Source organism: Ranitomeya variabilis, chromosome 2, assembly GCF_051348905.1.
Source record: "Ranitomeya variabilis isolate aRanVar5 chromosome 2, aRanVar5.hap1, whole genome shotgun sequence".
Taxonomy (NCBI): Eukaryota; Metazoa; Chordata; class Amphibia; order Anura; family Dendrobatidae; genus Ranitomeya; species Ranitomeya variabilis.
Genome location: NC_135233.1, coordinates 654,064,185 through 654,080,229, shown reverse-complemented (window position 1 = coordinate 654,080,229; position 16,045 = coordinate 654,064,185). Strand labels below are relative to the sequence as shown.

General features: G+C 43.2%; 1 protein-coding gene across 1 annotated transcript in view; it reads right to left on the bottom strand.

The window, feature by feature from the left end:
* LOC143807533 (scavenger receptor cysteine-rich domain-containing protein DMBT1-like) overlaps positions 1–16,045 on the bottom strand; it is a 430,549-nt gene that overhangs the window by 88,294 nt on the left and 326,210 nt on the right. Inside the window, exons 21-25 of the mRNA XM_077289172.1 lie at positions 14,362–14,676; positions 12,153–12,185; positions 4,275–4,289; positions 4,038–4,194; positions 3,094–3,299 (exon numbers count right to left, since the gene is read on the bottom strand). Of these exons, the coding sequence (XP_077145287.1) occupies positions 3,094–3,299; positions 4,038–4,194; positions 4,275–4,289; positions 12,153–12,185; positions 14,362–14,676 (726 nt within the window). The remainder of the gene's footprint in view (positions 1–3,093; positions 3,300–4,037; positions 4,195–4,274; positions 4,290–12,152; positions 12,186–14,361; positions 14,677–16,045) is intronic.

The window sequence follows — 16,045 nt, the reverse complement described above, 5'->3', positions numbered from 1 at the left end:
GGGAAGTGCAAAAGACAAGAAAATGGTCATTTGCATCCTGTGCCATACCAAGCTCTGCCGTGGCCAGACCACCAGCCTGACCGCCACCAGCATGCTTAGACACATGTCATCCCAGCAACCGACTTGATGGGCCAAACGCCTGGGTCCACAATCAGTGTCACAGAGTGACTCCACTGCCTCTTCTCCTGTGCTGCGTGCTTTCCAAAATCCCTTGCTCAAAACACAGGCGCAGATGCCTCCTGCCTTGGACCTGTCATTAGACAGCACCATCAGCAACCACATGCACTATTTTGTCCCAGTGCAGTGTTCAGCATTTCCTACACAGGCCTTGGAATGCAAGTGAAAATATCCAGCCACCCAAAGCACCAAACACTAAACAGTCAAATTTCTAGACCGCTTGTCCTGAGAATGTTGCCGTTTATTTTTATGGACACTGAGGCTTTTCACAATCTCATGGCTGCGGCCATCCCTCGGTACTTGGTCATCCCCACCTTACAACAGCACATATATTAACATAACATAACCTGTTCCCTGACTTCCCAGTTACCTTTTAAAATCTTCTTACATATAAATGTGTTTAACCCCAGGGGTAAATGTTTTTAAGTTTTTCAGCCCTTGCACATAATGCATTGGCTTTTCCAGTCTGGAAGTCCCACTCCTTCCAAATGGTAAAAAAATGTTTTCTGAGGCCCTCCTCTACGTCTCTTCCAGGATTATTGCAGTGCCTTCTTCTAATATTTAACTTCCCTTGCACATAGTGCATAGGCTAGGAGTCCCACACCTTCCCACACCTTGCCCTCCTCTACGTCTTTTCCAGAGTGTATTGCAGTGCCTTCTTATAATTTTTGAAAGCCAATGCACATAGTGCATACACTTTACTTTGGAGAAAGAAATGTCCCCCGTTACCTTTTGGGTCCTTGTGGGGCCGAACAGATTGCACCAATGATATGTCCACCACAGAGTGAAATTAAAGCTTATTCAAGTAAAACTGCATTTATTGAATGGATGAAAGACCATTTACATGCATCTCTTGGGTCCCAGGAAGGGTTTGAGAGATTTTCCACACATGGTTCAGGCCTTTTCATTTTAAAATGTCTCCCAGGAGATAAATGAAGATATATTTCAACCCTTCCTTAAGACTATTTGAAGCCTCGGAGCGACATGATGCCTTGATATGGCACTGGAGGAATTGCCACCCACCTTAGCTTGAAAATTAGTAAAAGAAATCCGATCTGCAAACGCTGGTGGCAGAGGCCATAATTCCTTAGACAACCAAGGAAGAAAGAGGAGTGAAACACACAACAGGTCTAACAGAGGCAGGGAAAGACTATCAAAGGTCTGGGACAGTTTCATTAGACCCTCTCAGCACTTAGGAACTGATGTACAGGGTACTCTGACAAAGAGGGAAAAGTTTTGGAAAATCGTGAAGGATTATCTAGCCGATTGTACCAGCATCCCCCGTGACTCCTCTGTGCTATACAACTATTGGGTGTCCAAGCTGGACACGTGGCATGAACTGTCCCTCTACGCCTTGGAGGTGCTGGTCTGCCCTGTAGTCAGCGTTTTGTCAGAGTGGGTTTTAAGTGCCACCAGGGACATAATAACTGATAGGCACATCCACCTGTCAACTAAAAATGCTGACAGGCTGACAAAAAGAACAAGGCCTGGATTGGCCCAGTCTTCTCAACTCCACTGGATGACAGCAGTAGAACATAAAGTCAAATAAAATGTTCTATTTCTTCTGGTGTATTCGCATGCACCCCATCCTACCCAAACAATGGTATACAGTTCTTGTTTTATTATTTTTAGTGTCCTCTTCCTCCTCTTCTATATCTACATTGTCATGACCTGACCATTGCTCCTAATTTTTCAAGGGTGTGTATGATGCCCTACTATATAATTTTTAAAGGCCTACCTCTAAAATCATCTTACATATATAAATCTGTAAACCCCACAGGAGTAAATGTTTTTCAGCTCTTGCGCAAAGTACATTGGCTTTACCAGCCTAGGAGTCCCACTCCTTCCAATGGAAAAAAATGTTTTGTGAGGCCCTCCTCTACATCTCTTCCAGAGTATATTGCAGTGCCTCCTTCTAATTTTTGGCAGCCCTTGCACATAGTGCATATGCTTTACTTTGAAGGTAGAAATGGGCCCCATTACCTCTTGGGCCCCTGTGCGACCGCACAGATTTCACCAATGATATGTCCAGCCTCGAGCAAAGTTTTCTTTGCTTGACTGATGATGGGTGTCTCCCGTACCTGGTACCTGGTAGTATGTCTCCCATACCTGGTAGAATGAGATGCTTCCAGGGTCTTCCCCATGCTGTTCCCATTCCATTTCAGGGCAATTTCCATCCATTTCAGCGATTTTTCTTTCCCCCCAGACATCCTGGGAAGGTCCGCCAGAAAAATGCTTGACTTTCCCATTAACTTCCATTATGCTTGTTACTCATGTTGAACACCCAAGCAGTATGACTTGCTCATTATGAGTAACAGGCATCTGAGCATTTTACTGCTTGCCCATTACTAGTTAGAACACACAGTGTGTTGGAGCCTTCTGTATATTGGACTGTGTAGCCACAGACCAGTAAGAGAGCCTTTGCTGATCCAGGTCCACCCCAAAAGCCATGGGTAATATTTTGATTTGTACCATCTACCTAACAGATCAAGCACATACCTCTTCATGACCAAAAGAATTCCCTAATGGCAGCAGCAAGATAATGTGCCTCTGCAACACTTCACAAATTGCTTAGAAATTATTTCAGGTTCATTAAAAACAATTCAAGATGCTAAATTGACTCCAAAACTTTGGAAAAATAGGTCCATTCCAAGGAGGCCCTACCTCACTGCTTACAAAATGAAGGGGACCTATACAATATTAGGAAGGTGGCTTATGTGTTATGGCTGATAGGTAAGTTAGTGCCATTCTCATTCTTTAAATGATAGAGGGCTTTAAAATTACAAGAAGGGGGGGGGGGGACTTTTCACTGACCAACACAGCATCTACCATCCATTTGTGAATAATATTCTGCTTGTGGGTACTCACTAACACAGTATAATTAATTTTTGCTTAATTTGTTATTATAATACTAACCGTAAATTGATGAAAACACTGCGAGAAAGCCATTGTGATGTACAACAACGTCACTTCTGAACTCAATGCTCATGATGTTAGAAGATGAGTAGAAAGTGTTGGTCGAGTAGATTTGATTACAAATTCTTGCTATTTCAGGAGAGTACTGAGGAATCCCATCATATATAGTCACCCAGTCATACAAACAAAGTGGATGAGGTTCAACACTATTTAAATAAAAGAAAAAACAATTACAAGTAGATTCTAACATAAAGTAAAGCACATAAAAAAGAGCTTTAAAAAGAAATGGCTGTTTGGGTGTATGGCTTGCTGAAAGACAACCGCAAAACCAATAATACTAATACTAATAATACTAATAGTACTATGTATTGTATAAAAGTAGTTAACTGTAATAAGCAAAGTACAATGTTGTGGTGTTGGAACCAACAAATAAACACCGTCCCCAAAAAATTGTTAAGGCCCTACAAATACTACTACTCTGACTTCATAACAGCTATTTAACAATTAAATCACGTATCGGGGTAACTCATTATACCTGTTACTGCTTGTCATTTTCTAGTAATATGTCACCACTTTATGAGAAACAATTACTCTATTCCTAAAAAGAAATCCCAAATGCAGAACAGCTTGTTCGGCTATAATTTGCAGGCTAGCCAAAGTTGGCAGGCCATAAAAAAATGAACAATATCTTTACCAAATTTACAAAGAATCAATGATTGGGTAAGACAACTACACAAGAAGACTGATCTACTAGCAGTATACTCTCCAAACAGTAGATATAATAAAAATATGGAGTCTTCTTCAAAGAATAACATTGTTGCCCCCCTATCAATGATTGACTTTTGTGTTTGTCTTTGCATCTGGTACACAATGACAAGTATTTCTTAGTTTGTAACAAAGTGGTTTCCAAAAACACAAATGGATATGAATACTAAATAACTTACTCAAAATGAAGGAATGATAACCGTATGTAATAGCCTGCAGGTACACGAATTTCCCAAGTACAGTGAGAATTAGCAGGGTAAGGATTTGGATAGAATGGACTTGTTATGTTCCCAGTCATTTGGGTCAACACACCACCACAGCTTGTGTTAGATGAATCTGAAACAAATGAAGAAATAGTCAACACAATTTTTTTCTACGATGATGAGAAAGGAAATGTAATATAGTGCATACCATACCTGTTGTTAAGTGGTCTAGAGAAGATAGCAAGATAAAAATGAAGAACTCTTGTTAGTAGCTGTATACAAAATATACTTTTAATTATTCATTGACATTGTTCTGTCTCCGCCATCTAAATTGTTACCTCCATTATCTGTTTGTATAATTTGCAGTTTCTCAGCCAGTATACAGGACTTGATATATTCATACCTTTATCTGTAGTGCTTTGGCTCCCTCTAGCGGTCAGAGATATGTTGACTGTTCTATTTTTCTGCTATGTATTTTTTATGTCTGATCCTCCTTTGCAATGCATTATGGTAGCTCAGCCCACATTTCCCTCCAGTTTTCATTCACTTCCTCTAGTTTGCCTTCCAGGGAAGACGCTTACACTTCATTCCCCTTGCGATTGCATTGCCGGTATGTCTTTATGTTTTTTCTCTAGATATTTCTGCTCTATATTAGCCTAGCTTAACCAGTTGCACTCCTAGTTCAGTTACTAGCCTTCTAAATATTTTGCATAATGTTTATCATGTGTAGTATGTATCGTTCTATACCATGTACTGATTCCATGTATATCATTGTTCACAGTTTCACCGCATCAATATACCAATACGTTTAATAAAGCACAGACTCAACCACAGTCTCCTTATTGGACCCGGTATAGCGGTTTAGCTGACTGGATAGCTACATGAGCCTGCCTCATTTAGTGAGGACAGAACAGTGAAACGGCAGCCATCCAACTAGTGGGATTCAAGTCACCGGCTACTCAGAGACTAAATACAGCTACAGCAATCTCTGCACAGCCAAGCACTTTCCCAAGACACCATGTCTCACAAATCGCATAGAACAAGATCTGTTACTTCCGTTTCCTCAAAGACAACATCCATCACCAGCGCGGTTGCCATTGCCCGCGCAAATGCTGAAGCCGCCAAAATACGAGCGAGCTTTGCTGACCAAGAGATGCAACTTAAATTAGAAAAGGCATGCCTAGATGACGAAGAGAGAAGGTCACGCTTAGAGAGAGCCGACCAAGAGAGAAGGATGCAGTTAGAAAAGGCACGCATAGATCATGAGAGAGCCGACCAAGAGAGAAGGATGCAGTTAGAAAAGGCACACATAGATCATGAGAGAGCCGACCAAGAGAGAAGGATGCAGTTAGAAAAGGCACGCGTGGATGCCACCTTAGAAAGCCTAGCAGCAAAAAGGGAAGCTGCCGCAGCCCTCGCTGAAGCGGAATCGCTAAAAAGCCGCGCAAAGCCCCAAGCTGCATAGCCAAAGCAGTACGTCAAGTCTGGAGTTTCCACTACAAGACACACCACAACGCACATCTCAGTATGTTAATGAACTTCCTGATCCAAACTATAACCCTGAACCAGCACCAGAACGAGAATACGACGTCTCCAGCGAAGTGAGCGAGAGTCACCACGAGGCTCAGCTCCAGGACAGAAACAAACTCGAAAACGTGAGACAAAACGACTCTGCTAATGACTACCTTGCCCCTCACCAGGTAACCAACGTGGATCACCCTGCTGACACACCGTACGTCAGACCGAAGCAATACGACACCGGCTGGCGCCACCCTGAGGACACTAACAGGTATGAACGCACCTCACATCACTATCAGGGCGATCCATCACCAGTGTACTCCACCGACAACCGGTTCACAACAGAATTTGCCAAGTTCTTCACACGACGTGAACTGGTTGCCAAGGGACTCATGAAATTCACTGACCAAGCTGAAGGTTACAGAGCTTGGAAAGCTTCCTTCCAAAATGTCATTAGAGACTTGGGGCTACAACACAGGGAAGAGATAGACCTGTTAGTCAAATACCTGGGAGGAGAGTCAGTCAAACACGCAGTAAGGATCAGAGACATTAATATAAACTGCCCTGAGACCGGCCTCAAAGAGATCTGGAAGAGGCTGGATGAGTGTTACGGCTCAGCAGAAGTAATAGAAAGAGCCTTGTTCAAAAGAATCGATGACTTTCCTAAAATTTCTAACAAAGGTCTCCAGAAACTTAGAGAGCTAAGCGACCTACTAAAGGAAGTCCAAGTTGCCAAATACGAGGACGACCTACAGGGACTTGCATTTCTCGACACAGCCAGAGGTGTTAACCCTATAGTCCAGAAGTTGCCCTACAATCTACAGGAGAGGTGGCTCACACATGGTTCCACGTACAAATACAAACACAGTGTTCCATTTCCCCCCTTCTCCGTTTTTGTAGACTTTATACACCAACAAGCGAGAATTAGAAACGATCCCAGCTTTGACTTTGCAATACCATATGCCACACCGTCACCACCTGCAAATCCACGCAGAACATCTGTGGCAGTACACAAGACTTATGTTTCTTCTCCAGGTTCTAATTACAGGTCTGCTGGCTGCTCCCAATCAGAGACAAAGGTGCAGGACCCTGACAAGCAGTGCCCACTTCATCAGAAGCCTCATCCTCTCCTGAAATGCAGAGCCTTCAGAGGAAAATCTATGCCAGACCGCAGAAGCTTCCTGAAAGAGAACGGTATCTGCTACAAGTGCTGCTCGTCCACAACTCATCTCGCCAAGGACTGCAAGGTCAGTGTAAAATGCACAGAATGTGGCACCACAGACCATAACACTGCTCTACACCCAGGCCCAGCTCCATGGAGTGCACAAAACACGCCAGCTGACAGTGAGCATGGCGGGGAGGAAAGGAACACTGATACAGCTATGCCAGAGATCACTTCACAATGTACCGAGGTCTGCAAAGGGACAATAGACAGTAGGTCCTGTTCAAAAATATGCCTTGTCAGAGTATACCCAAAAGGCCATAGAGACCAGGCTGTAAGACTGTATGCTATCTTGGATGATCAAAGTAATCGATCCTTGGCTAGATCAACTTTCTTTGACCTATTCAACATCAAAGGGCCAAGCACTCCCTACTCATTAAAGACATGTGCAGGTACTGTGACAACAGCGGGCAGGAAAGCTACAGACTACCAAATCGAGTCATTAGACGGACAATTCTGCCTACCACTACCTACGATCATCGAATGTAACCAGATCCCAGACAACAGATCTGAAATCCCTACGCCAGATGTAGCAATCCATCACGCTCACTTAAAGCAAATAGCACACCTTATACCGGAACTCGACCAGCAGGCCCAGATAATTCTGCTGTTGGGGAGAGATATCCTGCAGGTTCATAAAGTGAGACGTCATATCAATGGACTCCACAATGCTCCCTATGCCCAAAGGCTAGACCTAGGATGGGTCATAATTGGCAACGTATGCTTGGGACGCATGCACGCCCCATCCTCTGTAACAAGCATGCTGACAAATACATTGGAGAAAGGACGACCATCTCTGTTTCAACCTTGTAACAATGAGTTCCATGTCAGGGAACTGCCACACAGCATCCAACTGCCCAATCATTTAATAGACTTTACTCACGACAGCAGTATAGTGTCGGGAAGCTATGAGGATCAGTTAGGGTGCACAGTCTTCCAGAGAACTAAACAGGACAACCAAGTGGCAATGTCGGTAGAGGACAAGTTGTTCTTAGAGGTAATGGACAAGGGACTCGTTAAAGATGAGACCAACAGCTGGGTCGCACCTCTTCCCTTCAAAACCCACAGACCACGTCTACCGAACAACAAAAATCAGGCATTACAACGTTTCTCCTCTCTCAAACGTAATCTGCAAAAGAAACCAGAGATGAAAGATCACTTTTTCTCCTTCATGTCAAAGATTTTTGAAAACTGTCACGCAGAACTAGCTCCCACTCTCAAAGACTCTGAAGAATGCTGGTTCCTACCCATGTTCGGAGTATACCACCCTAAGAAACCAGGCCAGATTAGAGTCGTGTTCGATTCCAGTGCCAAATTTAATGATGTCTCCCTAAATGACGTTCTACTAACAGGACCAGACCTCAATAACAAACTGCTGGGAGTACTTATGCGCTTCCGTAAGGATTCCATTGCCTTCATCGCTGACATCCAGCAAATGTTCCATTGTTTCCTTGTGAGAGAGAGAGACAGGAACTTCCTAAGATTCTTCTGGTACAGAGACAATGATCCTACTAAAGAAGTCACAGAGTACCGCATGAGAGTGCACATCTTCGGCAACAGTCCTTCCCCTGCCATCGCCATTTACGGACTCAAAAGGTCAGCTCAGGAAGGAGAAGCAGAATACGGAGAAGATGTCAGAAGATTCATAGAAAAGGACTTTTATGTCGACGACTGTCTCAAAGCAATGCCTTCAATTGAGACTGCCATCAGTCTTCTCAGGAGAGCCCAGGACATGCTTGCCTGCTCGAACCTTAGGCTTCATAAAATAGCCTCAAACAGCCAAGAACTCATGGAAGCGTTCCCTTCTCAGGACCTATGTAATGGTCTCAGAGACTTGGACCTGGGGTCAGACCCCGCACCAATGCAACGCAGCCTTGGGCTTCTCTGGAATCTACAGTCAGACACTTTCACCTTTCAGGTCAACCAGGAAGAAAGGCCTTTTACACGTAGAGGCGTCCTGTCTACCATCAACAGTCTGTACGATCCCTTGGGTTTCGCAGCTCCTGTTACTATACAAGGCAAGGCCCTACTAAGAGACTTAACTAGGGAAACATCTGACTGGGATGCACCTCTGCCACCTGATAAGAGGATCCAGTGGGAAGAGTGGAAGAACTCGTTAGCGGCACTCTCCAACCTGAATGTGCCAAGACCATACGCCCCTGTGCCATCTACTGAAATACAAAGCCAAAGACTGTACGTATTTGCAGATGCTTCTGTCAAAGCGATTGCCGCTGTTGCCTACCAGAGAACTGTAGACTCCAAAGGTCAGTGCCACATTGGTTTCATTATGGGAAAGGCCAAACTCGCACCACAACCAGAGCACACTATACCCAGGTTAGAGCTTTGTGCCGCAGTCCTAGCCATTGAGTTAGCAGAGTTCATCACATCCGAAATGGATATCGACCTGACACAGGCCAAGTTCTACTCAGACAGCAAAGTAGTCCTGGGATATATTCACAATGAAACCAGGCGATTCTATGTTTATGTCAATAACAGAGTGCTACGAATCAGGAGATCAGCTCATCCAAAGCAGTGGCATTACATACCCACAGACCAGAATCCTGCAGATCATGCAACTAGAGCAGTTGACGCAAGTCGACTAGGAAGCACAACGTGGCTGTCAGGACCAAAATTATTGCACATTGAGGAATGTTTTCCAGACACCTTTGAACTAGTAGGAGAGGACTCAGATGTTGAAATCCGCCCTCAGGTGTCTACACTTCATACAATGACCTCTGTCATCCAGCTTGGATCTTGCAGGTTCGACAGATTCTCAAGTTGGAAGTCACTTACTCGAGCTATTACCTGCCTGACTCATATAGCTCGCTCATTCAAGACCACCAGAACTTGTGGCACAGAAAAATGTAAAGGTTGGCATCTTTGTAAAAATACCTATGTTACCTCCGACTTAGAGTTCTCTAGAAATCACATCATCCTCACTGTTCAAAGAGAATCCTACCTTGCAGAAATCCAATGTCTTATCAACAAAGCTCCAATACCAGTGAGCAGCGTATTGAGAAAACTCGACCCATTCATCGACAACAGTGGCCTACTGAGAGTAGGAGGCCGACTCAAAGAAGCTGAGATGGGGTTTGTGGAGAAATTCCCTCTTATACTTCCCGGAAAATGTCATGTTGCCTACCTAATCGTACAACATTACCACAATCTGGTCAAGCACCAAGGAAGACTATTTACTGAAGGAGCCATCAGGTCTGCCGGTGTGTGGATCGTTGGTGCAAAGAGACTCATCAGTAGTGTCATCTACAAATGTATTACCTGCCGTAAGCTTCGTGGTTCGACTCAAACTCAAAAGATGGCTGACCTACCAGCAGATAGACTCAGCCCAGACCCTCCCTTTACCAGCGTTGGTCTCGATGTGTTCGGGCCTTGGTCAGTTGTTACACGTCGTACTAGAGGCGGCCAAGCCAATAGTAAACGTTGGGCAGTCATGTTCACTTGCATGTCAATCAGAGCCGTCCACATAGAGGTCATTGAGTCCCTCGACACGTCAAGCTTCATCAATGCCTTAAGACGCTTTATTGCCATCCGTGGTCCTATCAAGCACATACGCTCAGACAGAGGTACCAACTTCGTCGGTGCAGCAAAGGAATTGGGAATACCTTCAAATCTAGACTATAAGACACTTGAGAGGTTCCTCAGTGACCAAAGTTGCACATGGTCATTCAACCCACCTCATTCTTCACATATGGGAGGATCTTGGGAGCGAATGATTGGTCTAGTACGGAGAATTCTTGACTCCACTCTTCTTCAAGAAGGGGCAGCGAGGCTCACCCATGAAAGCCTCATCACCTTCATGGCAGAAGCTGCAGCTATAATTAACGTAAGACCCCTGGTTCCAGTTCCTAACGACCCTGAGGAGCCCTTGTTATTGACTCCAGCTACTCTACTTACCCAGAAAACGGGACTGTCCAGTGCCCCTCCAGGAGGATTCGACGCTAAGGACCTCTACAAGCGCCAATGGAGACAGGTACAAAGTCTTGCAAATACTTTCTGGGACAGGTGGCGCAAACAATATTTGTCTACTCTGCAGCCACGTACGAAGTGGCAATCTACTAAACCTAATCTGAACGTAGGTGACCTTGTTCTTGTGAAGGACTGTCAAATTCACCGGAACCAGTGGCCACTTGGTCTAGTTACCGCAACGTTCCCCAGCAAGGATGGCAATGTCCGCAAAGTTGAACTAAGGATGACCAAAGGGAATGAACCTAAGACATTTTCCAGACCGGTATCTGAACTGGTCCTATTGTTGCCTTCGGAAGAAAGGAGTAGTGACATCCATTGATGTCAGACGGGGAGTGTTCTGTCTCCGCCATCTAAATTGTTACCTCCATTATCTGTTTGTATAATTTGCAGTTTCTCAGCCAGTATACAGGACTTGATATATTCATACCTTTATCTGTAGTGCTTTGGCTCCCTCTAGCGGTCAGAGATATGTTGACTGTTCTATTTTTCTGCTATGTATTTTTTATGTCTGATCCTCCTTTGCAATGCATTATGGTAGCTCAGCCCACATTTCCCTCCAGTTTTCATTCACTTCCTCTAGTTTGCCTTCCAGGGAAGACGCTTACACTTCATTCCCCTTGCGATTGCATTGCCGGTATGTCTTTATGTTTTTTCTCTAGATATTTCTGCTCTATATTAGCCTAGCTTAACCAGTTGCACTCCTAGTTCAGTTACTAGCCTTCTAAATATAATGCATAATGTTTATCATGTGTAGTATGTATCGTTCTATACCATGTACTGATTCCATGTATATCATTGTTCACAGTTTCACCGCATCAATATACCAATACGTTTAATAAAGCACAGACTCAACCACAGTCTCCTTATTGGACCCGGTATAGCGGTTTAGCTGACTGGATAGCTACATGAGCCTGCCTCATTTAGTGAGGACAGAACAGACATAATTATGTTATAATTTCTTCTCATTTAATTTAAACATGAAAATCCACATATCACTATTAATTGTCATTGAATGTGATAGTTGTAACCATGCAATCATGTGCAGTAGGATGCTAGTCTGGAAACAGTGATGCGCAAAGACGCACACAATAAAATGTGTGTGTGTGCAGTGTGTCGATTTTTATATAGATTTCACCATCATCATGGGTGACTTCTACCGGATAGGAGCCTCCAAATTGATAGGCATTGGCACTTTAGACAATACATTTTAGATTTATTTTCAGCCTTCAACTTGAGTATTATTTTTAGGACTTAAAGGTAATATGTTTACTATTTTAAAATGTGTTTGCCCTATTTTCTTTTGCTAAATAAGATAGAAGTGTCATATTTGGCTACTTTCCAATTAATATACAGTATTTCAATCCTACCTGTTGGAGTTGTTGAAGTTGTACCAGGAACACCTGAAAATTATAACACAGTATACACATAATTAGCATTGAAGTGGTACATTTTGTAACAGAATACTGAATCATTTTGTCCCTTCCATGATGTTCCTGACTGCCACTGACGATTTAAGTGGCTGCAGTAACAATGAAATGAGGAATGTAAAATTCTTAGCTGGTATTCTTTACATCCTGTCCATGTTCTAACTCTCAAATGTCAAGCTTTAGTTTTAAAAAAATCATGGATATTTCCATTATTTTCACAGACACTTGAAAACAATGTCCTACTTGACCAGAATGTGAAGAGAACCTGTCTTGTAAAGAAAAGATTTGGGGTAAATCTGCAGGTTGATATCGTTCTGAAGCCGTGTGGTCACCGCACTGAAATACTGGCTGCAGGGAGGAAATTAACTTTATTCCTCCTCCAGGCAGCCACGTCCTTTCTGTCATAGAGGTGCAAGTGGCGCAGCTTCAGTCACGTCTGAATGCATAGTGTGGGGAGGCTGTAATCTCGGCCCTGGCAATGACTGACAGACGGTTCTATGGTGCATCCTGTGAATCCTGTGTAATATATAGTGGCCAGTATGAAAATTGTAAGGTATGTGATTTTTTTTTTATATATATTGTTAATGAAATGGAGAATAGAAAAGAAAACCTTATCAAAATTTTAAAGAATACATTTATCACAAATTCCTGATTTAAACAATGGGCGGTTTTCTGATGGTACTTTTCCCTTAAGACACACCCAAAATACCATATGAGAGAGAGAACATGTGGCAGATAAGGATTTTATTGTCTTTGGTCTTCACAAATCTCAACTTAACATGGTTCCCATAGTTTAACGACTCAATGTTTAACTGGGATGAATTTATATATTGAGTCTTGCAGAAGGTCCTTTCAACTGGTTCTTTAGTTTACTCTGGCTTCATCTCCAAGTAGGGAATGATTGGCCTTAAAAAGGGTATACAGTTATGCCTTCAATTGAGCAATTTAATAATTAATTGCATTATGTAACTGGATTACTTACTATACCTGCTTCTCCCAGTCATTTCCTGCTGACACTTTGCTTGTATATTGGCATCTCCTCTGATTCATGACATGAGTTGCAACTATTAGCTCTAGCATATTGATGAGCGAACGTGCTCGGATAAGGTGTTATCCGAACATGATTGTGCGCTAATATAGTATCTTCGTAGTGCGATATTTGTGTAGCCGCTGCTGCATGCCTCGCGGTTGTTCGACAGCTGCAACACATGCATGGATTGCTTGTTTGTTAGGCAATCCCTGCATGCTGAGATAACACCTTATCAGATCACGTTCACTCATCACTACTCTAGCACCAATGTCATATACAGTAGTATCTACAAAGCGATGTGTCTTACGGCTTTAAAGGGACCTGTGACCAGATCAAAAATTGCCAGTTTTTTATTTTATATTATTTCCACTACTCTCCTGTATATGTCAGTTTTGATTTTTTGTAGGCCATGTGCACACGTTTAGTATTTGGTGAGTTTTTTACCTCAGTATTTGTAAGTCAAAACCAGGAGTGTCACAGTGAGAGGAAAAGTATAATAGAAACACGTCACCATGTACCCACTGCTGGTTTTGAATTACAAATACTGAGGTAAAAAACTTACCAAATACTCAAAGTGTGCCTGAGGCCTTATAATCCATCATACAATTCCAGAGATATGGGCCTTTTTATTCAGTGCTATTTTTATATTCTTTTCAAAGCTCACAAAGTAAAAATACAGAGCAGCCTAAAGACAACCCCCAAAATCCTATTAGCTGTGCACCCTTGGCAAAACCCATAAAAATAGCACTAAATTAAAAAGTCCATATCACTGGAACTGTATGGTGTGTTTTAAAAATCAAGAAAAAAATCATACTCAAGGGAGCATAAAATTAGAGAAAAACTGGTCACTTTTGACATGGTGACAGGTTTTTTTTAAATACCCTGTTTGATAAGCACATGCTCAAAGCCTTGTATGGAATACATTACTAAGACTATATTTCCTTACACATGGACATACTAAAGGATTTTTCTAACCAATCAAATGACTCCTGAGGACCCCACTGATGATCCTGGAAGAAGACACTGCTGGTTTGGAGCTGCATTGCCTTATAATGTATCCTGCACAATGGCATTGCATGGCTGACATTTAGGAATGTTGTAGTACCTCAGTAAACATACCTGAACAGATGACGCCAGCATCCTCTCCATGATTGCAGTTATGGGAGCCCCAACCATTGTGACTGCACTGCCACAAGTACTGTTCACTTCCTGTACAGCTCACATCATCTAGCAGAATGCTACCAGAGCCTTGTCCAAAATATGCAGAATGCAAAGCAGAAATTCCATATCCACAGCCCATCTGTCTGCATACAACATGTGCATTATTGATGGTCCAAACATCATCACATACTGTTCCCCAGGTATTGTTGTAGTAAATTTCTACCCGTCCAGCACATGCATGATTGCCATTGACCAGTCGCATAGGAAGAAATTCTAAAAAACACCAAAATAATGTACTTTTGTTAAAGACAGAGCTCATGTTTAGTGAAAAAAATTGAGATGCAGTCAGAAGGATAGCAGCCAAACAAGCACACCTCATCTGCAGCACCTGAATGCAAACTTATGCAGAGGGCTTGTAAGGTTTTTCTTGTAACATTAAAATGTGTGTTAAAAAATCAGAAACATGCATGATCACTAGTGTTGAGCGATACCGTCCGATACTTGAAAGTATCGGTATCGGAAAGTATCGGCCGATACCGGCAAAGTATCGGATCTAATCCGATACCGATACCCGATACCAATACAAGTCAATGGGACTCAAGTATTGGACGGTATCCCTGATGGTTCCCAGGGTCTGAAGGAGAGGAAACTCTCCTTCAGGCCCTGGGATCCATATCAATGTGTAAAATAAAGAATTAAAATAAAAAATATTGCTATACTCACCTCTCCGACGCAGCCTGGACCTCACCGAGGGAACCGGCAGCGTTCTTTGCTTAAAATGCGCGCGTTTACTTCCTTCCGTGACGTCACGGCTTCTGATTGGTCGCGTGCCGCCCATGTGGCCGCGACGCGACCAATCACAGCAAGCCGTGACGTAATTTCAGGTCCTGAATGCAGAATTAGGCATTCAGGACCTGAAATTACGTCACGGCTTGCTGTGATTGGTCGCGTCGCGGTCACATGGGCGGCACGCAACCAATCACAAGCCGTGACGTAATTTTAAAATGCGCGCGTTTCCTGCCTCCCGTGACGTCACGGCTTGTGATTGGTCGCGTCGCCCATGTGACCGCGACGCGACCAATCACAAGCCGGAACGTAATTTTAAAATCCTGAATGCCTAGAATTAGGCATTGAGGACCTGAAAATTACGTCACGGCTTGCTGTGATTGGTCGCGTCGTGGCCACATGGACGGCACACGACCAATCAGAAGCCGTGACGTCACGGAAGGAAGTAAACGCGCGCATTTTAAGCAAAGAACGCTGCCGGTTCCCTCGGTGAGGTCCAGGCTGCGTCGGAGAGGTGAGTATAGCAATATTTTTTATTTTAATTCTTTATTTTACACATTAATGTTGTTTCGATACCGATACCCGATACCACAAAAGTATCGGATCTCGGTATCGGAATTCCGATACCCGCAAGTATCGGCCGATACCCGATACTTGCGGTATCGGAATGCTCAACACTAATGATCACATATTAACTGTTATTATTATTATTATACATTTTTATAGCGCCATTTATTCCATGGCGCTTTACATGTGAAAAGGGGGCAAATATAGACAAATACAATTAAACATGAGCAAGAAACAAGGCACACAGGTACATAAGGAGGGGGGACCCTGCCCGTGAGGGCTCACAGTC